Source organism: Camarhynchus parvulus, chromosome 23, assembly GCF_901933205.1.
Source record: "Camarhynchus parvulus chromosome 23, STF_HiC, whole genome shotgun sequence".
NCBI lineage: Eukaryota > Metazoa > Chordata > Aves > Passeriformes > Thraupidae > Camarhynchus > Camarhynchus parvulus.
In genome coordinates, this window is record NC_044593.1 from 257,347 (window position 1) to 285,312 (window position 27,966).

A 27,966-nucleotide genomic window follows, 5' to 3' on the forward strand; every position below is an offset into this window, starting at 1 on the left:
AAGCGGAGCTCTCCGGGGGAGGTGCGGAAGTCACAGAGAGCCCTTTCCTCCAATGCCACTTGGAAGAATACCAAGTTATGGCTTTCATAAACGAACGAAAATATTTTTAATATGTTGTAATTGTGATTGGTGGCGCAGTTCTCCCCTCTGTCCCTGCAATCTGTCCCCAGACTGCCCAGGGTTCCCCCCATCTATGACCCGTCATAGTACACTTCTCTTTATTTACTCTCTTTGCGCGGCCGGCTTGGGTGCGGCTCTTCCGCTGCGCCAGCTCCGTACGAAAGTGGCGTAGGACGGCTTTGATGGACAGCGAGCCGCAGCCAATGGTGCGGCAGCGTCTGCAGGCGGACAGCCAATGGCGCGGCGGCGCGGCGGCCGGGGGAGGCGGGGCGAGGGCCCGGCGGGGCAGGGAGGGGGAGCCGTGGAATGGCGGACGGGCGGGCCGGCCCGCCCTGGTGGTAGTGAGACCGGGGGCGCGGAGGGGACAGCCGCGGACAGGGTGAGTGCGAGAGGGGCGAGCGGGCCTCCCCAGACCCCCCGGGCCGTCTCTTCCCGGCAGAGAGAGGCAGAGGCGCTGGAGTGGGCCGCAAGGCCCTTGCCAAATAGTGGATGCTGAGGTTAAATCGGGCGGTGTTTCCTGCCACATAGTGAGCCAGTGCTGCCCGGTCCCGGGCGGGGGGCTCTCGGGGGCTCCGTCCCCGGTCTGACACTGCCCCAGCCCCGCCGGGGCCGCGGTTCGGTGCGGGGTGTGTGGCTGGGCCGGGCTGGCCTGGGGGGATCGGGCGTAGGGGCGGGCTGCCCGGGGTGCTCCGAGCCCCGCGCTGGGTGACCGAGATGCCGCCTGGGCGCTGTCCCGAGCCCCGGCCGGTGTCGGCTGCCCTGGCGTGTCCCGCAGGTCTGGCCTAGCGGGGCACGCTGGGGGACCCAGGAACCAAGGGTCCCTTCCAGGGGGAGCAGCGCGGGGAGCAGAGGGGTCCCTCCCTTTGCAGACGCTTGCTGCCTGAGTGTGACATTGGGGCTTGTGAAAACCTCTCTGTGTCCGTGTCCAGAGTGTGTCTGGGTGGGAGCTGGGTGCCCTCATTGAGGGAATCCTCTCTGTCCTGCCTGTGTTCCAGCCCCACTCCTGGGTGCACCCCTCGATCTGTCTGGGGACACTTTTAGGTACGTGTGTCACCCGTTGTCTATGAACCATCCCCATGAAATCTACAACTACTTGATGTCACCCCCCGTGGGTGCTGTAGCGTGCTTAGGGAAATGGATTGGGGTGTTTTTAAGCTGAAAAAAGGCTTGGGGTATGGTTGGATGGTTCAGGTTAGTGCACTGACCTCCTGGTGGCCTCAGACTGTATTTCTTCTAGAGAAGAAATAAGTTACTTTGGAATGTCCTTGTGGTTGTACCTCACCAGTGTTCAGGTTAGTCTTGGGGTTACTTTGGGATACCGGTAGTCTGGAGAAAGGTGAGGGTTGCAGCTTCTCCCTGTTAGCTGTCACTTGACTTCAAGGACCTTCCTGTTGTAGGATTTTTTATTTCCCTGTCAGAGTTTCACATTTGGCCTTGCTTTTTGGCTTTCTTTAGAGGCAACAACAGAATTGGGCACCTCTCCATAGGTCAGAGCACTGGTGGGGCTGAGGGATGTGCTAGTGCTGGGAGTTCAGCACTAGGAAGCACAGAAAGTCTTAAATCTTTCAGCACTGCAGATGCTGGTGGACATGAAATTCTATTAATAATGATTAAAAAACTTCTGTTAAATACATCAGCTGCAGGCAGAGTCATAATTGATGGAGCCCTCTGTAGCCCTCACACTTTTGTCTCCTTCCTGAAGACTCGTAAGAGGGAGAAGTTGAAATTAAAAGATGTTGGAAGCCAGCTGAGGGGTACGGATGTGCTTCCCTGAAACAAAACCAGTGCAGCAATGTTGCTTTTATAGAATCATGGAATGGTTTGGGTTGGAAGGGACCTTAAAGACTCTGATTCCACCCATGCCCGGGCAGGGACACTTCCACAGGCCTGGGAAGTCCCTCTGTATGGGAAGTACTGAGTCTTGCACACTCGGTCACATGAGGAAGGGCAGCAGTTATGTTTTCCACCCATTTTCTGCATCTGCAGAATCAGTGGCTGCTGAACAGGAATTTATGCTGCAGGAATTCGGAGCGCTGCGTTGCGACACTTTTCGTTCTGATTTGTCCCTTGCTGACCTTGAGTGGGCTTTGCCATAGAAACCAACTCGTGGTTGAATCCCGGGCTGAGTTAAAAGCAAACCAGAGTTGCCATCTCCCCACGAGAGCGCAGCCAGTGCAGGAGTGACTTTGAATGCCCCTCGTGTCCAGAGCCAAGCAGGAGCGTTATCCCAGCGCTGGGGTAGAGCTCACCACACACAGAGTCCTGGGCACTTCGGGGGTTTTATTTCTTTTTAAGGAATGTGCTCAAAACGTGAAGTTTGAGTGACAGAGCGTGACCTGAGCTTGCAGGAGCTGCCTGACACTGATCTTGGCTCAAGCTGCAGTTGTCACTGTTGTTATCCCTGGGTGTGTTGGTGATGGTGGGACAGACTTTCTGGGATTTACCTCCCAAAGCCTTGATTTCTGCACCATTTAAAGCCTGGAGGAGTGGGTATAGCAGCTCCCTTGTAGCCCACCTGACATGAGGTGAAGCCCTGCTGTGCCTTCTAAGTGTGGGTTGTAAGAGGATAAACTTCTAGGGGTGAACTCAGTGTAAGCTTTTCCCTAAACTCTATATTTTCCACTGGTTTTAAAAAGAACTGTGATATTTTTTTGTCTCATCTGGTAATGAGATCAAAAAGTAAATGTCCCAGATTCCATTAATTTAAAGAAATAAAACCTTTCTGATGGCTCATGCCAGTATAAAATTGGTTCCCCTATGACTAATGTGACACACCACACAGAAATGGTATATTTTTGTGAGTTACAACTCAGAAGGTATTTGCAGACAGTGATTCATGACAAGGAATACAACCCTTCTGATCAGTCCCCACCCAGTTTCTCAGCGTGCTTTGAATATATCTCATTCTTCAGGGCTGGTCTAGGAAAAGTTGATTTCATTCACCAATGTTAGATAATCATGGTGTGTGGGTGGAGGGGTTAAAACTTCAGTGATTGCCTCATGTGCATAAAGTTACAGCTACAAATCCCTTTCCTGGGTTTATTTTTTTATATTTTTGTGGTGATAGAAGAACAAAGGTTGGTAGGATTAATGTTTTTCAAAAATTCAGGTTTTCTTTGACAGATTGTAATAAAGAAGATTTCAGCAAGTGTTAAGTCTTGGCTTTAATCCTTCTAGATATTTTCTCTCAGTGGGTTTTCTGGACTCAAAATGTTTAATAACTTTAGATGCAAGGTTTTGGGTTTGCCTGTTTGGTTTGATGATAATACTGAGCCCTTGGTCATTCAGTTGAGCAAAATACGTTGCTCATGAGTCAGTCACAAACCAGGAAAGGGACTGAATAGCAATTGTGTTTGCATGTGCTGTGGATAAAGTTCCTGCTGTCCTCATGCAGAATGGGACACCAGGAAAAAACACTGCCAAGAGCTCCTTCTGAGGGTTCCAGCGGCCACAGCCGGCCCTGTCCGGTGGCTCAGCTCTGCCCTCGCTCCTTTGTACCGTTTCTACAACAAATGCACAGGAAACAACCCAAAAGTGACACACTGTGAAAACCCAGGGACGCAAAATGCAGCTATTTTCCCAGCCTGTCTTCTGGTGTGTTACTTTTTTCAACAACACTCTGGCTGAAATGGGATCTGTAGTAAGAAATTTGTGTATTTGAGTGTTTATTCTCACTGTGCAAGGATAAATATTTGTGAGATCAGGGCCTTAGTTACTGCAGATTAACATTTATTTAAATACTTTAGGTATTTATAAACACGGGATTAAAAAAGGCATGTAGCAATGGCTTCTGGGTAATAAGCAAATGACTGCTCAGAACAGAACCACCCTGGTGACATTTACTTCCTTTTGTATTTTTGCAACTCTGTGTAATAAAAAGACATGTTGGTTCTTTTTTGAGGATGGGGGCAGATCAGGCTTCACTGTGGAGGGAATGCTTGGTAGAAGGTGATCAGATTCAGGCCTAATTCTCATTTATATGACATTTCTTTTTCCATCTGAAGGTTTGCAGGATATTTTTTTCCCTGCCTGGGAGGCAGTAGGAGGGGAGGTCCCTTCCCAGAAGAACTTAAATGTGAACTTCCACATTATTTTCTTGAGCAAGCAGCGTGAGCTGCTAATCACATTCTCCATCCCAGCTCTTTCCCCACAGTAATGGGCCTGGGAAATAGTTCATCTAGATCCTACCCTAATTCCTGAAATTGCAGGAAAGCTCTCTGGTGTTAGTTTGCTGCTGGAGAAGTGGTGGAGCTCAGATATCTCAAGTATGCTTCTGCCAGGGGCTTTGATGAAGGAATTCAAAGCAGCAGGAAGCTCGATGGATCTCTCACAGATGGGTCAGTGGTGACCTGCTCTGTTCCCTCAGTGCCTTCTCTGTCAGCCCCTCTTCCCCTGCAGTACCCCAGACCCTTTTTGGGGAGAAGTGGTGCTTTAAGGGATGCTGTGGTGCCAAGAGAGGAAGGCAGGGGATGCCTGTGAGGCAGCAGCAGTTGGCATTGGTTCTTGAGGGCTGGAAGTTCTGCCTGGGAGGCTGTTGCTGTGTCACTGCTTCAGGTGAGCTGTTCCCAGGTCCCTGCTGACTTGTTGGTGGGGTTTGGGTTCTCCTGCATTGCTGTTGGAAGCAGCGCAGAGTCCAGAATGGGTCAGACACAGAGCCAGCTGCTAAACATGGTTTGTTCTCACTGCTGCTGTAAATCAAACCTAAACCACGAGTTATTCCTTTGGTTCATACTGAAAGTGCTCCCTAAGAACTGAGCACTTCTCTTGTGTTTGATCATAGAACCCAGAACAGTCTGGGTTGGAAGGGACCTTAAAGCTCATCTGTGCCATGGGCAGGGACAGCTTCCACAGGCCAGGTTGCTCCAAGGCCTGTCCACCCTGGCCTGGAAGATGCAGCCTGCAAACCCTCTACTCAGAAGGGGCTTGTTTTATGTGAGTGGTGACAAATTTATTTGAACAGCTCCTTTGTGAAGCAAAGCCACACATAGATTTGAGATTGAAATCCCCTAATTGTGAAGTGAAGGGCATAAAAGGAAGTGTCCTAACATAATAAATATGGGATTTGCTGCCCCATGATCTCATGGATACATCAGTTAAGGAACTGATCAGACAGTTTAGGGAAGTGAAATCCGTGAAGGACAGTTAAATAATAGTGTTTGTTTCCACAGGGTTTTAAGGTGCACTGGGGTGCTGCAGCATGGAAAAGCAGGGAGAACTCTAACTCTGTGCTGCTTTTGTTTCCATGCTCTTTTCTTCTGCATCTGATGCCTGGCCATGAGAGTACGTGGGGTATCTGGAGGCTGGGTGATCCAGCGTGGCTGTTCCAAAGTCCTGTGGCTTGTCTTCTTCATTCACTGGTGTTCCCAGTGATGTTCCAGGGCAACCTGCCTCTTCCAAGCCTCCATTTCTCCCCGCTCATCAAACTGGGCTAATGACTCTGACCTTTTGTTTGTAAAGCAAAAGGAAAAGAATCAACAAAATACTGGAGCTTATTTACTATCATTACTGAAATGATGAGCAATGCCACTTTGCAGCACTTCAAAGAGGCTCTGCTCATAAGATGCTGGAAATCCCTTGAGAGAGAAAATGTTTCAGATGGAGAAAGAGGAGCGGGAGTATTCCTCACATTTTCATTTCCTAAGCACACTTCCCTGCAAGGCATGGAGGCACTATCCCCCTCCAGCCCCCTCCCAGCTGGACACTTTAAATCGTGCTGACAAAATTTGCTGGTTTTGGTAAACTCCAGACTTGCTGGTGTCAGTGCTCCAAGTTCTGCATAAATCATTCCCATGCTGTGGAGTTGTGCAAAGTCCTCTTGTTGACCTATTGTATTACCACTAATAAGATTGAATGTGGTTTTAATTTCTCATTTCCTCTTTCTCTGGATGCCCTTTTCCTACTACTTAGAGTCTTACTTCAGGTCTCTCTATAGCAAAAGTCTCTTTCTGTCACTCAAAGAATGAGCGATGCTTTGCTTTCAGAGCTCTCTGCACTGGAGGGCTTTAAGTGGCATTCAGAGGAGGCTATCAGCCACAATATCTGATGTATTGGTGTGGCTGCAGTTCATGCATGGAGTGCAAAAAATGGGATTTAATTGGGAGGGAGGGGGAATAACGGCCTTGGCTGAATGGATGGGTGAAAGTTCCCCGACCACCCCTTAGCCCAGCAAATGGTTGAGTGCCTGCCAGAGCGGAAGCGAGTTCCCTTTCAGGCACCCTGCCTTTGTCACCATAAGAAAAAGCACACACGCACTCGCATGGGTTTGGCCTTGCAGCTGCAAAAAAACCCAACCAGGCGAGAGAGAACCATGCACACACCCAGATCCTGTTCTTTCAATACCAGCAGCTGCGGAGCCGGTGCTTTGCTGGAGGAAAGCATAGAGCTATAAACACAGCTTGTGGAAAACCTTTACCTTCTGTCTAGGGCAGCATGAAATCACTGGCCGCTTCCCTTCTGCAAGCTAAATTAAAAACGGCTGTAATTAACTTATACAAAATAGCCTTTTGGTTGCTATTGAGAATTCAATATTGTATCAAGGAGGTTACATCTAGGGGCTGGCTTCACATGAGAGGTTTCCATAAAGCAGCTTATTATAGACCTTGTGGTAAGCTTGGCTAGAAAGGCCTGTGTCCTTAGCATCCCTAATAACGGTCTAATCTCTCTTTTCCCAAAAAGATCAGTTCAATAAAGTGATGATTCTCCCTGTACTCCAGTACCTGGTGTATTGCATCTAGCTCTGGGCCCCCAACACAAGAAGGATGTGGAGCTGCCAGAGAGAGTCCAGAGGAGGCCATGGACATGCTCTGGAGCCAGGCTGGGAGAGCTGGGGGTGCTCACCTGGAGAAGAGAAGGTTCCCACAGGGACCTCAGAGCCCCTTCCAGTGCCCAAAGGGGCTCCAGGAGAGCTGGAGAGGGACTGGGGACAAGGGCCAGGAGGATGGTACAAGGGGGAATGGCTTCAACTGAAAGAGCAGGTTTATGTTAGATTTTGGGAAGAAATCCTTCCCTGTGAGCGTGGTGATGCTGTGGCACAGGCTGCCCAGAGCAGCCCCCATCTGTGAAATCTCCAAGGCCGGGCTGGACAGGGCTTGGAGCAACCTGGGACAGTGGAAGGTGTCCCTGCCCACAGCAGGGGGTGGAACAAGATGAGCTTTTAGACCCTTTCCAAGCCAAACCATTCTGGGATTTTATGGTTTCAGACACCCTTGAATAGGTTTGGATGGTCCAGAGCCTGGAGTTTGCACTGGAGATTACGTAAGGTGAGATCACTGCTGGGCTCAGAACATGCAAAATGGAAACAACTACAGCTTAAACTGAATATTTTTCTGCCTGTCCCAAGGAGATTTCACAGGCATCTGTCACCACAGCCAAGCTGAAACCTGACCCCTCTCTGTCAGACCAGGGGGGCTGATCGAAACTGTGGGGCCTTGCTGGAGTCTGCTGGAAGGTTGTTCAGTCCCGCTGGCTGCAGGGATGGAGAAAGTGAGTCCAGGGATTGTCATGCTGTTGAGCAAAACCAGAGGACTGCTCCTCACAGCTTCCTGCAGCTCTGCCTGCAAATCCCAAACGGCAGCCTGGGATCCTGGGCTGTGCCTGTGCCTTGCACAGATGGCTGTGCACACACAAACCCTGCATTCAGCATTTCTGTGGGATCACCTCACTGGACACTGCCATGGAAGAGCAGGGTAATCCCAGATGTGGAGCAGGCCCTTCTCCCCCAGCCCTGCTTCCTCTCCCCACCCTTGAACAGGACAAACCATAGGTGTGGGGGAAAACTGCCTGGAAGATCCCAGGCACATGATGGCTTTTGGTGTGATGGGATCCTGCCTGTTCTCCCACGTTCACAGTGCTGCCCATCTTGCTGGGCTCCTGAGATCCCAAAAGCATATTATGGCTCTTCACATGGCATCGTGTTTATATTATTTATTTTTTCCCTCCACAATGGAAAGCCTGTGTATTATTTTGACTTTATTAAGATGCTGTTTATAAACCATTTTGACTTAGATGCTCAAGGCTGTTCTCTTGTTTTTTTGTGACCAAAATCCCAGCAGATACATCACTTCTGGAAAATATCAGGGAGTCAATGTCCTTTTTTTTCCCTCTCCCCTCATGTCAAAGGTTGACTTAAAATATTAATGCTGCAAAGATTCATTTAAGATATTAAAACTGTTCAGGCAAGAATACATGTACATATTGTAATTACTTCCTTTTTCTTACAATTAAAGTAATTGGATTATATTTAATGAGCTATTTACATTTAATAATTAAGAAAAGACTTATCTTTCCAGTATTCCCCAAGTGCAGCAGAAGGGTGGGGGCACTCAGAGCTGTGATATAATTATCTAGGCGTGAGTTGAAACTGAAAGAGCAGTTGAGCTCTATAGAAAACACTTGGAACTGGTTTGTTCCTACTCTTTCATTAATCAAAATAGTTTAGTGTGTGGCAAAGAAGGGAAGGCTGAGCTTAGCTGCAAATGAGACAGAGTTTATCTGCTGAAAAGGAAGGTTAAAATATGCTCGAACTTAACGAATAAGTCATTTAGGGGGAAGAAAGCACACCCTCTCTTTCCATATTAATTACCGAGCGCTGCCCAGGAATGAGAATGCGCTGCTGTATTGTGAGCTGGGCTTTGTTAGTGCGGCAGACACAAGCCTTTCCTGTGCCTGGGGAGGCTGCTGGGAGGGGAGGCAGCAGAGCTGTGCTCATTAGCGCAGTTCAGGCCAGGATGCAGGAGGCAGGCAGCAGCCCTGTGGTTCTGGGGCTCTGCACAGCCATCCCCACAGCCAGGGGCTCCTGCTGCACCTCCAGGGCACCTCTGGCCAGGGGCACTGCTTGCCTTCCCTCCTGCATGGTGTCTCTTCTGCCAGACCCTTTGAAGTGAGTTCAGCACTGTTACTGACGGTGAGGCTTGGGAAATTCTGCCATCCTGTTGTACCCTGGTGCCCTCCAGTGCTGCCTCCAGCTCTGGGGTGCTCAGCACGGAAAGACATGGACCCCTTGGAGGGAGTCCAGAGATGCCCTGGGGACAGGCTCGGACAGCTGGGAATGTCCAGCCTGGAGAAACCCCAGGGAGTCCTTAAAGCCCCTTCCAGTGCTTAAAGGAGAGCTGAAGGGGGACATTGGGCAAGGGGGAATGGCTTCCCACTGCCAGAGGGCAGGGCTAGGTGGGAAATTGGGAAGGAATCCTTCCCTGTGAGGGTGGGCAGGCTCTGGCACAGGGTGCCCAGAGCAGCTGGGGCTGCCCCTGGATCCCTAGACAAAGCTTGGAGCAGCCTGGGACAGTGGGAGGTGCGCCTGCCATGGCAGGGGATGGAACAAGATGAGCTTTAAGGCCCTTTCCAACCCGTACCATTCTAGGATTGTGGGATTCTAGGACTGAAACGTGCCCAGACCTCTCCCTACATACTCCTGAAATGTTTTAGAGCCTATTGTGTGCTTTCAAAACCCAAATACACTAAAGCTACCTGTTGATTGACGCTCGTGATGCCGCTCTGTGTTGTCACTGACCTTGTATCCTTGCCCAAATTATTCACAGGTTTAGTAGAGAGCATTCTGCTCCCTTTGCTGCTCCTGTTTCCTAGGAAGCAACAAAGCCAGAGCTCTTGTGGCGCTGAAGGAGTCCTGCCTCTCTCTCCTGATGTATACCCTCACAGCAAAGACCTTGAAACCTTTCTGTTCTGGAGCTTTAATTCCTGTTTAATCAATAGTTCTATATTCTGAGAATCAAATCCCTGTGACAGCTCTCTTTAATTGAGCTAAACTGCCTTTCTCTTGTCACGTCTCTTCTAGAGTTTTATTTAAATGCATTTGTTCTGCCTGTATCCTAGTCAGGTATTGATAGGAACACCAGGTGACCCTCTTTGTTTAACTTGTTTTTCAGCTAAATGAATGGAAACATTAATTAGTGCAATGGTTTGTTTCTTAGGAATTAAAAAAATAAAAGTCTAGGTCAAACTGCTGGCTCTATTAGCACTCCAGCAGAAGCCAGGAGGATCTGTATGTTCCCCATTAGTGACACCCCCATCCTTCCACCCCCAGACAGATTTCTGACAACAGCTCTGAGCGAGTCCCTCTCCAGGAGAGCAGCCTGGTATTTATTCCAGCAAGATCATCTTCAGCAAAGCTGATAACAAAAAGTTTAAAAGGAAGAGCCAAATTTTCAGTCACACCTGTGCAATCCCCTTGAGGGCAGTAAATGATGATGATAATGCATGAGCCAGACAAAAAAACCCGCAGAAAATGGCTTTCTGAGCCTCTTTTGCATTTTTCAGAGCCAGCAGACTGGAGGGGGGGGGGGAAGGCAGGGGAGGAAAAAAAAGGTTTATTTTTACTCTGGGATTGGAGCGGGCTGGATGTTGGTTGTGTCAAGGACTGCACGCTGTACAATCCTGGCTATGCTGCGGGATCAGGGCTGGCGTTCCCGCTGTGGGAACGTGGCTGTGGAAAAGGGCAGCGCTGCTCCTGCCCCACGTTATTGCCCAAACATCTCTTTCATAACACCGGCAGCTCGGGCCTGCAGAGTTCTCCACTTGGTGATTGAAGTGCGTTATTGGTACACGGAGGGCTCGTGGATGTGGGTTTTTGTGATCAGCTAAGTGTGTTCTCCCAAAGGTCCTGGATTTTCAGTAGATCCCGCTTCAGGAGAGCTTTTGTGTGATGGTGGGTGAAAACACAGCGTGTGCTTCCCATCCCACCGGCTGCTGAGACATGGTGGGCAATGTTTTCTGCTGTGCCTGGGGGGGTTTTACCCGTCCTTCTCCCCCGTGGTTTTTTGGGAGAATAGACCACTGTGAAAGGAAGCAGCCCTGCAGCTGCCCTTCACTGCTGACTCCTGCTCAGCTGCTGGCAGGCTGGGCTGGTAATGACAGATGAGCCTGTGATGCATTTTTGGGAATGAATACTTGTTACAGCTGGCGGGATGGAGTAGTTTGTGGCATCACATGGCAGTTTGCTCTATAATTTCGCTCCCTATTGCTCGGATGCAGCACTGATTGCTGGGTCTCTCTCGGAGCGTGGAACTGGAGCATTTCTGATTGCCGCATCCCTCTTCTCTGTGGCTGCATTGTGAGCTTGGATATAGCCCTGAGCACTCAGCAGAGCCTTCTGCTGATTTTTTTTTTCCCCCTCAGTTCTCCCTGTGTGTGTGTGTGTGGCTGCTGCTTCCCTTTCTGCAAGTCTTTTGGGGTTACATAAAAGCCAGTCTCTTTCTGGCCATTACAACTACATGGGGGAGTAGTTACTGCTGAGAGAAGCTTGAAATTTGAAGCAGAGTTGTCACAGACATTAGAAAGAACAGTCGGTCTGCGTTGGCAAGCTACTGAGTTAAATCTTATTTCATACTGATGGGAATTTCAGATCTGATTATCTCCTTTCCCCCTCATTCCCAGACCTGCTGGTGTGCCCAGTCCCCCGATGGGCACTCCTAGAGTCAGCTCTCCAAAGCGCTCAGCTCAAGGCTTGGTCTCCTTGGCTGTGCTGCCTGTTTGTGTCCAGGCAGAGGATTTTGTAAGCCCTGCCGAGGGCAGGGTGGTTGGTCACCCTGACGTACTTGGAAATCAAGCCTAAATTCCCTTCCCTTCCCCAAAAAAAGCGCTCTGCCCTCCTTAGGTGCTTTGTGCTACACCAGACACTATGACAGATGATCTCACTGCTGGGGTCCAGATTTATTTGCAGATGGTCCCTGATCTAAGAGGTTGTGTGTCACATTGAGCGGGGAATTACCCAGGTGACTCCCAGTAACACTATGCTAACTGGTCAAATACCAGTGAGGAGAACCTTGCCAGATCTCTCCCTCCACCTCACCTGTTATTTACAGCTCTTTGTGTGCGTTGCATCCGCAGGGCTCGCCTTGGAGTCCTGCCTGCCTTCTCCTCTGCACCACCACAGTGACTGTGCTATCTGCCTGCTCTACAAAAAAACCCCAAAAAACAGGTCTGGTTCCTCTCTTACTGTGCAGTGCTGTTTTCTGCTCTGCTCCAAAACACTTTTTTAGGAGCGTTTGCTCTGAGTTGCTGTTTTCAGTTGACAGAGCTTGCCTTGGAAAGCAAATACTCAATGCTAAAACATCCCTGTATTGCTTCTCAATAGTTGTAATCAAAGTCTGTCTCCTTTATCGTTCCTAGCAATTGTTCAATTTTACTGTGCCAGCCCTATTTATTAAAAATAGTCAATAAGACACAGCTTTGTGAGAGGGGCTTATGGACTGGCAGTTCTTGTTTGAAACAAACCAATTGTACTTGATTCTAATCCAGAACTGGGATTCCTGAGTGATCTGCTGCAGCAGAGCTCACGGGGAGAGCGGTCGATGCCTTACTGATAAGAAATCTTGGAGCAGCACGCTTATCTTGGATTTACCTCAGCTTTGCTTAAAGTGCTGGATTCTGAAAGGCAAGAATTGCAAGTCACACATTTTCCCCCCTTTTCGAGCCTGTGTTGGGCCACGCTTGTTCCCCAGTGCCCAAGAGTATTTACAGAACTAATTGCCAAAGTCAGAATCCTCTTAAAAGCTGGTGAGCAGGACGTTCAAGGTGAGAGCTTATTGTGGCAGGAGCAGGGTGTCAGATCAGCAGCCGTGGGAAGAAGCTCCACTCATGGATCCTGCTTTCTTGGAAAAGCACGAGGCGTCCAAGACCACGATGTGTGCAGTGAGAAAGGACAGGAGTTGTTGGGAAGGATGATGGGGAGCAAAAACCCTATGAATCCTGGAAACAAGGTGCCAGTTGAGGCTGGAAGATCAGTAGGAATGTAGGAGCAGTGAATTCAGCTTCCAGGGCTTTTTTGTGCTCAGCAAACTTTTTTCTGGGCTGGAGCAGGCCAGGGCTCGGCAGAGCCTGTGTAAGCATTTTGGGAGAGGGGAAATTATGAGGCATCCTGGCAATGCCCGGCTGTAGGTGGGGCAGCAAGGGGAAAGGAGCTGCGGGGCAAAGCTGGGCCTTTCAGATGGTTTGGCTTTTAGTCACTGCCCTCACAACATCATCAAGGCTCTTGGAGCCTTCTGTGATTCAAGTCATGACTTGGAGGCTTCAGAGGAAGTGTTTGGGAGCAGGTAGGAAGGGTTTGGTTCAAGTGGGAGAGGAAAATAATTTGTTTCCTTGTTTTTAAGAAGGTGTGAAGCACAGATGAGTCTTCTGAACATGGATTGATGCAGCAGGGTTTGTGGATTTTCCTTAGGGCTCTTCCAGCCAGCAGAGATCACTGAACTTCTTTTCCTCTCACTGTGTTTCAATGTGATGCCTTTCTTTGTTTTCCATATTCATTAGAAATCTGTTGCAGAGTTTTTTGTTTCTAGAGGCAGTTTCCTTTTACTTCTAACATACTTGATCTCTCCTGTTACACTGGGATCAGGGCAGCTCCTCTGTGTCCATGTCATTCTTGCAGCTTCTTTAAAAACGATGTCTGCACCCCAAAACTCTACACTCCCGAAAGAAATCTAGTCTCCAGCGTTCATAAGCAAATAGAAACGCTTATCTTTGCCCCAAAGATAAGGATTTTCGGCCTTGCAATTCATTTAAGTTGCATCTGAATGGTAGGATTTAGTTATAATATATGGTCTGTGGTCATTGTGTGACAGTGACTAATGCTTGATGACCAGGCTGGCCAGCCAGGGTGGAATTCTGCTGTGCTGTCATGCCCTGAGCACGGAAAGTGAAGCAGTTCTGGATGGCCCGTGCTTGGCACTGCGCTGTCAGTCGCCTCCTTAATGACTCTCTTAAAGAATAACATCATGAGCCTCCCAGAAAGCTTTTTTAGCTCTGTTCCTTCTTTTATTTACTGTGTCTCCTCCCTGCCCCCAGCTTGCCTTGTGCTGCCTCCAGTGTTTTGCTTCCTCTTCCCCATTCCCCCTTTGCTCTCATACCTTGCCCCTTCTCCACACCTGGTTTTCTGCCCTACCTGACTCCTGCTTTTGAAATACACCACTTATTTTACAATCCACGCTATTAATCTTTGTCCCACCTACTCACCAGGCATGAAGGTTTTACAGGAGCTCATTAGCTGTTATCTCTATCCTACCCTCCAAACATTCCAGGAAAAAGCAAGGTCTTACAGTCTTCTTGTAGGGACATCACCTGCTCTTTTTGCAGGTCCCAGATTTCCTTCCTAAAATCTTGAAGCTCCTCATCCTTCAGCTCGGAAGAGAGGAATTTTTGCTTTAAAATGCCTGGTATCCAAAAGCTGCTGGGAGAGCAGGGTGGTTGTCCACAGCCCGTCCTGCCCTTCCTGCCTTGATCATCTCTGATGCTCCCCAGGGTTAATTTAATCCCTGAGTTTGCTGGATCCTCGCTGAGCTTAGGGGCACCAGAGCTGTCCCCGTGGCCTTGGGAAGCACTGCTGCTGGGATCATGAGGGCAAAACTCTCCTTCTGCAGTGGAGTGTGGCTGGCAGGGTGGGGGTGGCTGGCAGGATGAGCTGGGCTATAAAGGGAGCCTTTTTCTTAGCCTTTATCTCTGCTGTCTTGTGCCAGTGCAAATTTGTGCTGTACGTGTGCTCTACGTTAGTTTTTCTTTTAAGAAAAGCAGTTCTCACTGCTACTCCTTTCTTTTACTTTCAAAACATGCTTTGAAGGCAAGCACTTTTGGGGTGTCTGTATACAGGCAGCATATTTAGAGCCTTTTTTTGTTGGTATTTGTGGCACTGCTCCCATTTTCTGCCCTGTCTTTCCCATCTTTGCAGTTACCTGCATTTATCCAACCATGCTACCCATCATCTTGGGGTTTTTTTGTCTCCTTTTATACAGAATGCTCACATCTCATTCCCTACTTCCAGGCTTATTTTTCCTGTTGCTGTTTTCCTTCTGTCTGTCCTCCACCTTGGAAGGTTTCCAGCCCGGCTGTCCAGTCCAGCTCTGCAGATCCCACCGTGTGTGCTCCCTGGCCAAGCCCTGGGGAAGCACAGGGGAGAAGCTGGATGCAGGCAGCCTGCAAATGCTGCCTTGTTTATGAGAGCTGCTTGTTGGTGCAGACTGCAGTCTGGGGGGAGCTGGGAAAGTTTGTCTGGCATGAAGCACTAAGGCTGACAAAAGATTGTAGGGCTTGGGCTGGAATCGATAAAACACGGGGTGTTGGGAAGGGAAGGTCAGAGCCCTTCCTTAGTTCACCCTGTTCTTTAAATATCCCAGCAGTTACTGATGGCTGCAGTGGACACGGGGAAAAACAACACGGACTCAATCCTCAGAGGATCTTGCTTTTATTTATTTGGGTGCAGATCTGGCTCCCCTGTTCCATAAGGCATTCGGTTTTGGGGACCCTTTCTGTGCAGCCTGGTCTCATGGCAGGAGGTTGGAACAGGATGAGCTTTAAGGTCCCTTCCAACCCAAACCATCCTGGCATTCTGAGATGCTGTGAAATCCCTCGTGTAGAGGCGTTGCAAAATGGTAGCAACCTACATCTGCTTGTCTGGGAGATATCCCAGCGCCCGGTGCTGCGGCTCTTGAACTCCTCTGCCTTAATGGGTCAAATTTAGCAATTCAAAATCTGGCTTCTGAGGTAATTAGGAGGGATAATGCCCACTTCTTCCTCTTAACACCCTGATAGAAAAGCATCCAGGAAGGACTCCTGGACCTCAAAGATAAGCTGCCAGCTGCCACAGAGACTATCAAAGGGTGGCTCAAAGTCAAGAGCAAACAGCTGATTTTTTATGGTTCTTGGGTTTTTGCTGGTGGTGACAGGAAGCCATGTTCCCCAAGCTGTTAGCTTCCTGTTTTATTTTTACACCCAGCCCGAGCAGATCCGCATGCCTATCACATGGGAGCTGCCTGCTTCTCTTGGGTTGTTCCTCAGCTGACCTAGAAAAGTGATTCTTTCCCCTTCTAAATTAATCAAGAACTTGGGATGTATTTGCTTTCACTTAGTCCTAAAGATTTCAGGCATGTATGATGCTCCTTCTAGTGAGCTGGTCACACAGGTTTCCTTCTCCCTCCTGGAGCTGGACAATCAGGGAGGGAGCTGTTTGAGGCTTAAATGTTTGGGCCTGTGAGCAAAGGAGATTTTTGTTAGTTCAAGACATTGACCTGCACATAAAAACATTTTCTTTTCTATCCAAAGCATAACTTCCAGACACTTAGGTTTTCTCCAGGTTTTTTATTTTATTAGTTTTTTAAAGAACTGGAAGTTTGTCCTGCCTGTTGTACAGTCAATCCTGACTTGCCTCTGAGCACACTCCAGTCCTGCATCCTGATTAGAGCTCCCTCAACTTTAAACTGCTCTAGCACGAAAACAATGGTCCAGTGTAAACCTCCTCCCCGGGGGATTTCCCAAGGGAAGAGGGGTGCAGCCTGCAGGATAAGGAACAGTCACCAGAAAGTTTCCTGGTCAGCTGCAAGCGCTTCCTGTTGTTCCAGGAGAGCCCCGTGTGTTGCTCCAGGAGGGAAGGCACCACGTGTGCTTTGGTGTGCTGGGAGAAGCCTGTTTTGTTCTTTCTTTTTTTGTGTAATAACATCTCCTGTCTTCATCTCCACGGTTTAAGCAACTATTGATTGCAAGTGGGGAATGTTTCTGAAGAGGAGCTCGTAAGAGGCGTGCCAGCGCTGTGTGAGCGCGGGAGGCAGGAGCCCTGTCCGGGCTCGGGCTGGGTGCAGGGGCAGCAGCGGCTGCGGCAGCACTGGCAGCGTGGGCGAAGGTGTGGAGTGCTCCATCTCTGCCTCTGTACCTGGGCTGGTGGGGCTCTGCTGCCACTGCAAGTCAGAGAACAGGAGGATCTTTATGTCTGATGAACCAGTTTTCTCAGGGTGGGGAGCTGGGGGAAGAAGGCTTATAAGTAAAGCCGTTTGAGAGCAGGAAAAACGAACACCATGGCTCTGGTGTGCCTGGAATTTGCGGTTGAGTAATCCTTTCCTGTTTCTTTTTTGGGTTGTTTTTCATCTTTCAGAACAGTGCCTGAAGCAGGTCCACCATGCCGTTAGTAACGAGGAACATTGAGCCAAGGCACCTGTGCCGTCAGACGTTGCCTAGCGTTCCGAGCGAGCTGGAATGCGTGACCAACATCACCCTGGCAAATGTCATTCGACAGCTGGGCAGCCTGAGTGAGTACCATGGCGAGCCTGCGCGTTGCCCTCAGGAGTCGCTACTGCTCTTTATTTAGCTTCCTTTCTACTCTCGTGTTCCTATTTCTCCCCCATCTGCCTTCCCTGGGTAATGCTAAAATGTTTTCCTAAAGAAATCTGATGCTAATTTCATATCCCTGGTCCCACTGCCTTCCTATCTAAGAGAAAATGGGGAGGGGGGTGTGTGTATGTGTGTGTGCATGTGAGAGGCTGCAGTGAAACTGCAGATGGAAGGATGGAGCACAACTCAGGCTTGTAAAATGGGAGGCTCTTGGAGCAGGCAGGATCTTGTGTCAGAGAACGTGCCTGTAATTGCATGTGCTACTAAATGGAGCTTGACTCTGTTGAATCTACACCATGTCAGTAGTCTTATTTTTAATGAAAGATAATTAAAGCCCCCACGCAGAAGCTCCAGTTTGCCCCTGCTGCTGTTTGTTGCGTTGTGAGACCCAAAGACCTGTGTGAGCCAAGTGGTGCCTCCAGAGCGTCGGTGGTTTGGGGCTGCTCACTCAAATGGCAGCATGAGCTGGAGCAATGCCTGGCTCAGCTCTCCAGTGGGCTGACCCATAGCCTTGGAAAAGCTGGAGGGAAAGCACAGGCCTACATGCCATAGGAGAAATGAAGAGTTAATTGTGGTCTCTCCGGGATGACTCCATTCTCTGTTGAAATGCTCTGGGTTCTGATTAACCACCTTTGTCCTTGAAGCAGTGAGACTTTGATAATCAAATTAATCTATTGTTTAGCTTCTCTGGGGTGTTTGCAAGCCCTTCTGCTTGCTCTGCAAAGCAAGCCCTTGTCTTCCGCCATGTGGCAGGCAAAGTTTGGGTGCAGCCTCTTTCCAGCAGTGCAAACCGTGGCTGTCACTGAAATCTGGGCCCGTGTTTGCTGCCAGTCGGTGTCACATTCTGTTGGGTTGGAGAAATGTCACTGCACAGGCGAGACCAGGCTCTCTGCTCGCGTTCAACTGGCCCTCGTTGCTCATTTGTTAGGTCTGGTAGCCAAGATGGTTGTGGAGTGTGAGTGAAATCCATCTCGTGCATGTGAAATGGTGAGGAAGGAGGCAGTAAAGCTGTGCAAAGCCCAGCTGCAGGGAAGGCTCATCCCTGTTCCGAGACACTGTGGGTTAGTGTGACAGCCCTGGCCAGATCCCACAGGTTTAGACCTTCTTTGCACCGATATTCATGCTGCTCTGCTTTTGAGGCACTGGGAGCCAAATCACAGCCTGGTTTCTTCTTTGGGGAGGTACTCTGGGAGCTGGGATGGGGGGATGCTGGACCAATCACAGGTACCTGGGGGGAAACTGAGGAGAGGAGAGGTGCTTCCTGCTGACACTTGGTGTGAGAGGAGAGCAGGGCAGGCGGGAGGGAAATGCTGAGCACCGTCCACTTCCTCAGGGTCAGCAGTATTTTAAATAAAGCAATGTTTAGACTACGCTTGCACCCAAATGACCAAACTCCTGCTCCCCACCCTTTCCTCTCTCCAAAAAACAAATTCTCTCTCTCCTTGTACCTTGACTATTACAGGAATGTAGAGCAGGTTCAGTAGGCTGTGACAGCCCTGTCAAGTGAATAATCAGCCATGCCTGGTGCACCACAGTCTCTTTACAAAGATGCAAACATAAATCTTGTCAAACTTTCATATTCCAGTGAGTTTACCCTTCGTTACTATCGCAGCTGGGAGCACTTTGTATAAGTCGACTGCGCGGTTTTGTGTGATTTTACAGAATCCACAGGCTAAAGATGGAAGGACCTATTAAATCATGCCGTCTGTCTTCCTGCCAGTGCATGACAAGGATAATTCTGATTGTAAGCTGCACTTTTGCAGTCAAAGTAACTAAACTAAAAACTTAATCTCTGTCTCACCCCATCTAAAAGTGTTTGTGAAGCTCAGGCGATGTGTGAGATGCTGGGTGATAACTCCAGGTGCACTTACACAGGCAAGTGTACACAGACCATCTCTTCTCTCTTCAGGGTCAAAACCAGTATATATATATTATTTTATACTTCAAATATACTTTGCAAGCCAAAGACTTAATTTTCCCCTAGTGCTTGTTGCAGTTCCTTGTGAAATGCAGAAATGTTTTTCACTTCTTGTGAAAGTAGAAACGAAATTGCAACTTTTCTTTTTTTGAGCTGTTGCTGGAAGGTTTCACATTTTCCCACAGATAAATTTTTACTCTCTTTGGGTCAAATAGGAGAGCTGGTCTGTGCTGATGTTGAAAATGGAGATTGCTTCATGAAACATGGCTACACAAGAGCTATCTGGCCGTTAGATCTCCAAACATAAAATCCTTCTCATGAGTTTGGGTTTGTTAACTGAGCATATGTGGAGTCTGCATTGTCTAGGAGGGTGGAAGGAAGAGGTCAGTGGAAGTTAACCTTCAGCATTTGCCTTCTACAAACACTTGGACCTGGCATTGCCACCAAAAGGGGTGGAGAAGGTTGAATTTTAACCTGGCTTGTTCCCCGTGCTTGGCAGTGTAAGGAGATCTCCTGGGAGCAGGAACAAGGAGTTGATATGTCAGCTTAGATAGCTGGGAGTGTTTGTGCAGCTGGGCTTTGGGGGATGCCCTCGCCTTGCCTCGTGCAAGGGTGCTTTGTCTCTCTGACTCTGTAGAAAACCATGTTTTCCAAAATTGCTGTTGAAATTAGACTTCCAACTGGTTTTTTTTCCTGAATGTCGGAGAGGATCTTTAGGAGTAACAGATTCCAGAGCAAACTGTTGACCATATGATGATGCACTTCAAAACCAGACTGCTTATTGGGAGCAGCCTTGTACTCAGCAGCCGTGGCTGGAAATGTTTCCCATCAGTGGAACACCACGGGCCCATGTCTGCGTTCGGTGCCAAGTCTGCTCTGCTCTCACTGTCCTCTTGGTGGGGGCTCCCTGTCTTGGGTTGTGCCTGGGAGCAGAACAAAAGAGCAGGACTCAGTGGGAGTTCTTGGGTTTCTTCCAGGTCTCCCACCTCTGTCTACCTGTGGCCATCTCTTGTGGCATGTAGGTTTTAAACTCCTAAGGATGGGGCCATGTTCTTGTTACTCCTGTAAGTGGTGCAGCTCCTGATCTGAGCACCAGGCTCAGCACTCATGGCCCAAACCATGGATGGTGCTTGACATAGCAGCCCATTGGGCAGTCCAAGCTGTTCCAGAGAGAATGTCCCTGATTGAGAAGTTCCCTTTTGGTTTTGATATAGAATCAATGTGAGAATTTTTCAGACACTGCCACCTGAAGGAACAGCAGGGTCAGTGCTGTCAGCTGTGGTTTCAACTCCAGCTTCAGGATCCAGGACTGGGTCTGCTCTCTACTTCCAGAGTACTTTGAGCTTGTAAATGTGTGCCAGCTCCCCTGGAGGCAGGCCTGCTGGAGACTGGGAGCCTTTGAGATTCTCCAGAGCAATAAAAATCTAACTGTATTTCCTTGTCTAATAAACAGAACAGCAGAGAATCTTAAAGGACCTTCAGATGCATCCGCATTCAGACCGGTGTAGTGTTGTCAGCCCTCTTTAGTTTGTTACTCTAATCGACTTTAAAGTGTGTCTCAATTGTTTCCTTATTGCTTGAAGATCCCTTGGAAATGTCAGGCTTTGGTGGAACAAAGCACTTTCTTCCTGGATGTTAAACTCAGCCCTGACAAACTTGAAAAGAAGAGTGGTTGGTTCTTTCTTTCTTTCTTTCATCATGAAAGCAAGCTGGGAGACTGAGTATGGTCTGATGTGGTTCATAAGGGTAATGTGGACACTTTAATATTGCAGGTAAATCTGCAGAAGACATATTTGGAGAGTTGTTTACTCAAGCCAACACCTTTGCCTCTCGGGTGAGCATTCTCGTGGAGAGAGTTGACCGCCTGCAAGTCAAAGTCACTCAGCTGGATCCCAAAGAGGAGGAAGGTAATGGAGTGGAGCACAGGCTGAGCGTGGTGAAGGTTCTCGTTGAGTCAGCCTGGTTGGTTCAGCACCATAAACCCATAAGCATGACACTGCCATGGGTGTTGGAATGTGTTCTCTGGGGCTGAGAGGGACTGTTTCCCTGCCTCCCAGCAGAGCACTTGGACAGCTGCTTGGGCTTTGCTCTTCAGTGACTCTCCACGTGGGAACTCACTCTCCAGCAGTTGGGTGGCAGTGGATGAGCTGCTTGAGCTTGGTCACAGGGGTTCCAAAGCCCGTGGGCCACTCAAGGGAGAGCTGTGTTGATGGAGCAGCAGATCTTGGCAGCACGCTGGAGATTTGGTGGATTTCCCAAGGGATCTGTGGGAAAAGGAACATGACCTTAAGAACTGCGAAGCATGCCAAGAACTCCAACTGAAGTCAGATGTTCACTGCTTGGGCTTCAGGGTCATTGGCCTGGGTCAAGCTGTTCTTCACTTGTTCTCTCCTCTTCCTTACAGTCTCCTTGCAAGGCATTAACAGCAGGAAGGCCTTCAAAAGCTCCACCACTCAGGACCAGAAGCTCTTTGACAGAGATTCTCTCCCTGTGCCTGTCCTTGAAACCTACAGGACCTGCAATACCCCTCCACCCCTCAACATCCTCTCACCTTACAGGTAGGGTTGCAATATCTCCTTGCAGAGAAGAACCTCTTCCTCCCAACCTGCTAGGGAGGTCCTTCCCCATGCTGTGCTGGACTGAAGTAGCTGTTTCCACTGGGAAATTGAGTTGCTAAACAAATCCACCAGGAAATCTCTGTCCTTTGGATTATGTGAAACTTTGCTTTTGAGGTCATAGAAATGAACATAGCTAGAAAATGATCTCTTTGGTTTTCTGCTGTCACTTCTGTGAGTGCCTTGGGGCCAGGCGTGGCTGGCTCTGCAGAACCATGCTGGGTGTGCTGCAGATGAGGCATTTTCCTTGTGCTCCTCCGTAGCCCAATGGCTCCTTTCCAAAGAGCTGCAGTGAGAGATGCAGAGCATTCACCTGGAGGTGGCTCTCACCCAGGCGGCTGCAGCAGGCATGGTGATGCTTCCTGTGGCCTCCAGTGCCTGGTCTGAGACATCTGGTGGGACCTACCCTGGCTGTGTAACCAGTTCTGAGCAGTCCCACTCTGATTCCATCTTGTAGGTAGTAGAAGTAAAGGGGGTCAGAATGCAGAGACTTATCCCACATCCATAAATATCTTCTGAGTAGGTAAAAAGTAATTACAGATAGCTGGAGGCAGCTGTCTCCTGCCAGACGCGGCTGCACTGCAAAGTGGGAGGAGAGGGAGTCTGTGTGCACTCACTCAGGAGCTTCAAGGACGCTGCTGCTCTGATTTAGGGTTCCTGAGCTGCAGGAGGAGGTTTTTTCACACCAAAATACAGCACAAACAAAAGGGAGTTGAAGCCAGAGACCTGCTGCTCTCCTGGTGATTGTTCAGAGCTATTAAGCTCTTGAGGTGCTGAGTAATGGAGGGTTTAGGTGAGGGCAGAAGGAGTGGGAGAGCTGGGGTGACTGTGGTGGGGGGCTCTTCCTGTTCTGAAATGGGGGCAGAGGCAAGAACAGCACTTGTGACCATCTCACTGCACTTGTGAACTGTCGTCTGAGATAGTGCCTTGTGTTTCCTTCCAAAAAATGTGTGACCTGATCCTTGTCTGTGTGCTTTTCTACTCCCCCTGTTCCAGGGATGATGGCAAAGAGGCACTTAAATTCTACACAGATCCTTCATATTTCTTCGACCTTTGGAAGGAGAAAATGCTTCAGGACACCAAGGATATCATGAAGGAAAAGCGGAAACATAGGGTGAGGAAGGGAGGAGGAGGAAGTGGGAAGTGTTAATAAATTTTGGACTCCAAATTTACTATCCAAAATTCAGGTTTGCACTTTTGGACTCCTGTGGGATCAATTCAGTCAAGTTTTATCTGCCTTGTTAATTAAAAAAAGAGAACAAAGATATCTCTAATTGGTTTTTCCAAATGCCACTGTCTTTGAGCCTTAATGTTAAATTATATTATAACATAAGAGATGTAGTCTTAACATACCTTATTTATCTTTTGAGCAACTGGAGTATTAAGCATGAAAACAGATTGTGATTCTTCAATGAAAAATAACAAAGGAGAGATGTAGGGCATGTTAGAATTCTGAGTGAGCACATCTAAAGCCCAGTTCTCTGTGGGCAAGTGTCCATATTGCACCCCAGAACACTGAACACCATGAGGGTGTAGGTGGAATTTGGGCATCTCAACACAGAGGCCAAAACCTAAATTGATTTGGGAAACCGAGCTTTTACTCTGCCCTCGAGCTGCTTGTGCCAGGGGGTGATGAGGGCATCGTGTCTGGGCTGCCCTGGGCAACCTGATGTTGTCTGGCATTTTTTATGTTGTCTGTGCTCCAGCTTTTTTATATGGAAGACCTTTGGAGAGTGCAGCAATCAGGAAAGTAAACTAAAAATCCTCTTTGAGAATGTGTCTTGTTGTAACTGCTCCAGGTCTGTCCTGTCCCTCTCTATTCCCAGTGAATTTAAAGCAAAATAAAGCTTGTGTTTGATTCCTCTCTTAGAAAGAGAAAAAGGAGAATCCGAACCGAGGAAATGTGAATCCACGGAAAATCAAAACCCGGAAAGAGGAGTGGGAGAAGCTGAAAATGGGACAGGAATTTGTGGAGTCAAAGGACAAGCATGGTCCTGCTGGGTAAGCAGGTCTGGGGCTGGGTGATTGGGATGCAGTTCACCCTGCGCTGCAGCTCCCCCAGATCCAGATCGATACTGCCACTAATCAGATTCTCCCAAGTAAATCCGCCTGCTGATTTGAAATTTGCCAAATAAATCAGGGAGCTGGAACAAGGTGGCAGGAGTGGCTCTGGCTGCTCTCGCTGCCTGTGGGCACAGAGGTGTTGGGAGCTTTGGCTCTGCCCCACGGCGATGCCCTTCCCTCACACCCAGCCGAGGGTGGCATCTCGGTGCCATTGTGTGATGGCTTTGTTACATTTCACAAATGGCTCTTCACACCCTAAAGTTGAAGCGGGGGCTGTCCCCATCCAAGTATTTCAAGCTACAGATCTCTCTTTAGCACTTCTGGCTTGGGAATTCATTTAACTTTTGACACCAGCAAGGCTGGAAGCAGACCGAATTCCCCACAATGCTCTTCTTCCTTGCAGCTTCCTTTCATATAAGAAAAAAATCTCTCTTTAAATCACACTCTCCAGCTAAAAATAAAACTTGCTTTTAGTTTAATAAGAGAACAGGTTTGGTTTCTAGCAGGGGAATCGAGCAGCACAACAGCACCATTTTCTTCTCCTCTTTTCTCATGTGAGTGTGTTCTTGCATTTGGATTCACTTGGGGTGCAGAGCCCCCAAAAATAGGGTGGTTCCCCCTCCCCACAGTGAAATGAGTCGACTGAAAGCATGAGAGTCTCTTTTCAGTACTATTCCATCTTTGAATACTTGTTTTAATGGCATTGTGGTTTCCATTTTGATATTCTATTATCGAGTTTATTTTTTGGCATCTTTGAGTATCTTCTGGTTTTGCCGCTGATGATACTCAGTGTAACTGCAAGTTCTTTAAGTTCAAGTTGGTTAAAAGATTCTTAAGTGCTTTTACAAAATCAAGTGTCAAGAAAAATGCAGGTATTCAGGTGTTTGCTTATTTATTAAAATATATACTCCTGCTGTTCTGGTGTGCAGAATAAACAGCCATAAACAGGGCAGCACCTGAGCAAATTTCAGCCAAAGAATTATGTAGAGTAAACCCATACAGGTGTATGTGATTCTCCATATAGGAGTCTTTGAGAAGTAAAGGGTTTTTTTAATGATGTAAAATCATGGATTGATTTGGATTGGAGAGGGCCTTAAAGTCCATCCAGTTCCACCCCCTTATGCCTTACACTAGACCAGGTAGCTCAAAGCCGCATCCAGCCTGGCCTTGGACACTTCCAGGGATCCAGGAGCAGCCAACCTCTCTGGACAACTCTCTGGGTAAAAAATGAGCTTTAGACATTGCCTTGAGCTCTTGAAACAAACAGTTGGTGTTGCTTTTCGCAGGTACCCCTCCAACATGGTGTATCAGAACGGCAGCATCGGCTCCAGCGAGAGCATGGATGGGAGCTGCTACCCGCCACCGCCGCAGACTGACTCCATTGTGCCACCACCTCCCTCGTTCCCAGATGACAGCCTGCCTCCGCCCCCGCTGGAATTTAGGTAAGCCTACGGGATCCCTTCTGTCACCAAGGAGTAGTAGGTGGTGTAAAAGGATGACATGAGACAGGCTGAGATAGTTCAGCAGAACTTCCTAATGGGTGGTGCATGGGAACCAGAATGCTCCTGTCTGGAAGGGAGGTGCAACTGCAGGTGCAGGCAGCACAGCTCTCCATGAATCCCAGCCACTGTCACCATTCCAGGCAGAAGGGGAGAACTGGAGCAGATTTACTCCACATCAGTGTCCCAGTGAATGGCTTGGCCCCTTTGCTGTGGTTTTCCAGTGCAGGTGTTCCATAGCATGGACTTCTGTTCCTTATGTTCCATTTGCACAACACTCTCAGGCACATCGTGGAATTCTTGGGGGTGTCCTGTGCAGGCCCAGGGGTTGAACATGATGATCCTTGTGAGTCCCTTCCTACTCAGGATATTCCATGACAGAGCTTTGCAAAGAACAGCTTCTTTAACCTCTTTTGCTCTGATCTGTGAGAAATGCACAACATGGGCACTGGAGATGGAGATGTATTTAAGTTTCAAGGACTTGAGCACAGCAGCTGCCTCCTTCCCAGAGACTTGGGTGCAAGTTCAGGTCATTTACTTCGGATTGAATGAAATGGTGACTCCCAGGCACCTCCAGAGATGAGAGTTACAGTCCAGCAGTGGCTCAAGACGCAAAGGGCGAAACAAGAGTAGACTTTCCTTTTTTTAAAGACATTAAAACAGAGTCAAGAGGAACAAGAGAAAGTCTGTCTGATAGACAGGGCTGCTTGGCTTCTCTCCATCTTATCCAAAGGCAGCAATGCTGCAGCAAAGGCTTTTCTGATGTGTCAGAGAGACCCAGCACTGCACTCTGCAGCCTGTGCCTCTCGGGCAGAGCAGACATGAGCTCTCAGAGGAAGCTCTCACTGCCTTATGCAGTTGCTTAGATCTCTGCCCAACCGCACAGATCTCCCCTCTTCTGGTTTTGTTTTGATAGTTGTTTTTAAGGAACCCTGGGAGGTAGATTTGATCTCCAGGAGTCTGTTTTGGATCAACACTATTAAAAATGGTGATGTCTTTGTGGCAAATGGACCTTATTTTTCTGTCTTGCCATGGAAGGAGGTGTCAGTTTGGGGCTTCCCTTGCACAGGATGTCACATTGTCACATGGGCAGTGGAGTCCTGTGGGATGAGCAGAGCCTCCATAATGGGAGATTCAGTCCCTCTTGCCTTGCTGTTTTCCATAAGAGCGTGTTGGGTTCCCATGTCCTCCCCTTCACTCCCCACAGTGAGCTCTGAGACATGGCTGCTGAATCCAGGGAGGAGATCCCTTCCAGCAGGTGTTCAGAGCATATGCTTTCCTGGCACCCCCGCCCTCCTCGTGCAGTTTATCCCAGCAGACTTCCCTGATCCCTGCCTGGTGTGTCACGGGCCTGACCTCGAGGAGGGGTGATGGCAGGAGCTCTGGAGCCAGGAGCTGCTCCGAGCTCGGATGTGCCCGCCTGGCCTCTGACCTCTGAGGTGAGGTGGCTCATGTTCTGGTCAGCCTGGGAGATGGGATGGAGGACAGCATTCCTGCCATCCCTAGAAGCTTTCTTTTTTCTGGAGGTGTAGGCCAAAAGAAACAGTGTGAGGGAACTAAAACCAAGGAGTGAGGTCTCCTGGAAACATCAGTTAAAGCTGGAACTTGGGTTTTTTTGTCTGGACTGCAGCAAACACACATGATTTGCATTAGCACAGAGACTGTACAGTCTGATCTGGCCTCAGGGCTGATTCCCTGTCTCTCTCGTTCTGTTGCCACAGCTATCCTGTAGACAACCAGAGAGGTTCTGGTTCTGGAGGGCCCAAACGATCCAGCCTGGTTAGCCCGAGCCACCCACCACCAGCTCCTCCGATCGGCTCTCCCTCCGCAGCCCGGCCGGGCTTTGCTCCCCCTCCGGCTCCTCCTCCTCCACCACCCCTGATGGAGAACACCCCCCCTCCACCGCCCCCCATGGGCTTCCCGTCCCCGGGAACCCCCCCGCCGCCCTCGCCCCCCTCTTTCCCCCCTCACCCCGAGTTTGCTGCCCCTCCGCCTCCCCCCCCTCCCCCGGCAGCCGACTATTCCAGCGTTCTCCCGGCTCCGGGGCCGCAGCCGGGCGCTGGGGCTGCGCCGCCCCCGCCGCCGCCCCGCCGCCCCCGGGCCCGCCCCCGCTGGCTCCCGGCGGCCTGGATGGGCCCCCGCCCCCCCCTCCGCCCTCCGACACCTCCGCAGCCAAGCCCAAGTCATCCTTGCCCGCGGTGAGCGATGCCAGGAGTGATCTGCTGTCGGCTATTCGGCAAGGTAAGGCTGTGTTTCCATGCCAGCGCTCTCCTCTGCCTCTGGAAAGCCCTTGGGAGCTGTCTCCTGGGAGCAGCGTGACTGCCTTGCTGCTCAAGGCTTGTCCCTTGTGGTCCCTCCTTGTCTGCCACCCTCATGAGCGCCTTGCTGGGTCTTACGCTTCCCCCAGCACTTCTGGAGATGGCAGTGCCGGAATTGGAGTGATGCAGGTTTGCTGGGGAAGGTGCAGCACTGGGGTTACCCTGGGGAGGGGCACAGGAGGGATTTGCTTCCCATTGCGCCTCCCCACCCAGCCCATCCTGGCTGTCACCATCAGCATTACCCCAACACCCCCAGCCTGCCTCGCTCAGAGCCCTGTGACAAGGGAGACAGTGTGAACCAAGAGCTTGGCGTGATCCCCTCTGTTCCCTTG

The 27,966-nt window shown here is 49.4% G+C and overlaps 1 protein-coding gene across 1 annotated transcript in view; it reads left to right on the plus strand.

Moving 5' to 3' along the window:
* The first annotated feature begins 398 nt into the window (after nt 1-398).
* Nucleotides 399-27,966, plus strand: part of WASF2 (WASP family member 2) — a 31,774-nt gene continuing 4,206 nt past the window's right edge. Inside the window, 9 exon segments of the mRNA XM_030964626.1 lie at nt 399-499; nt 16,985-17,138; nt 20,911-21,045; nt 21,543-21,696; nt 22,750-22,867; nt 23,624-23,754; nt 25,104-25,259; nt 27,038-27,401; nt 27,404-27,557. Coding sequence (XP_030820486.1) covers nt 17,009-17,138; nt 20,911-21,045; nt 21,543-21,696; nt 22,750-22,867; nt 23,624-23,754; nt 25,104-25,259; nt 27,038-27,401; nt 27,404-27,557 — 1,342 coding nt within the window. The 5' untranslated portion in view covers nt 399-499; nt 16,985-17,008.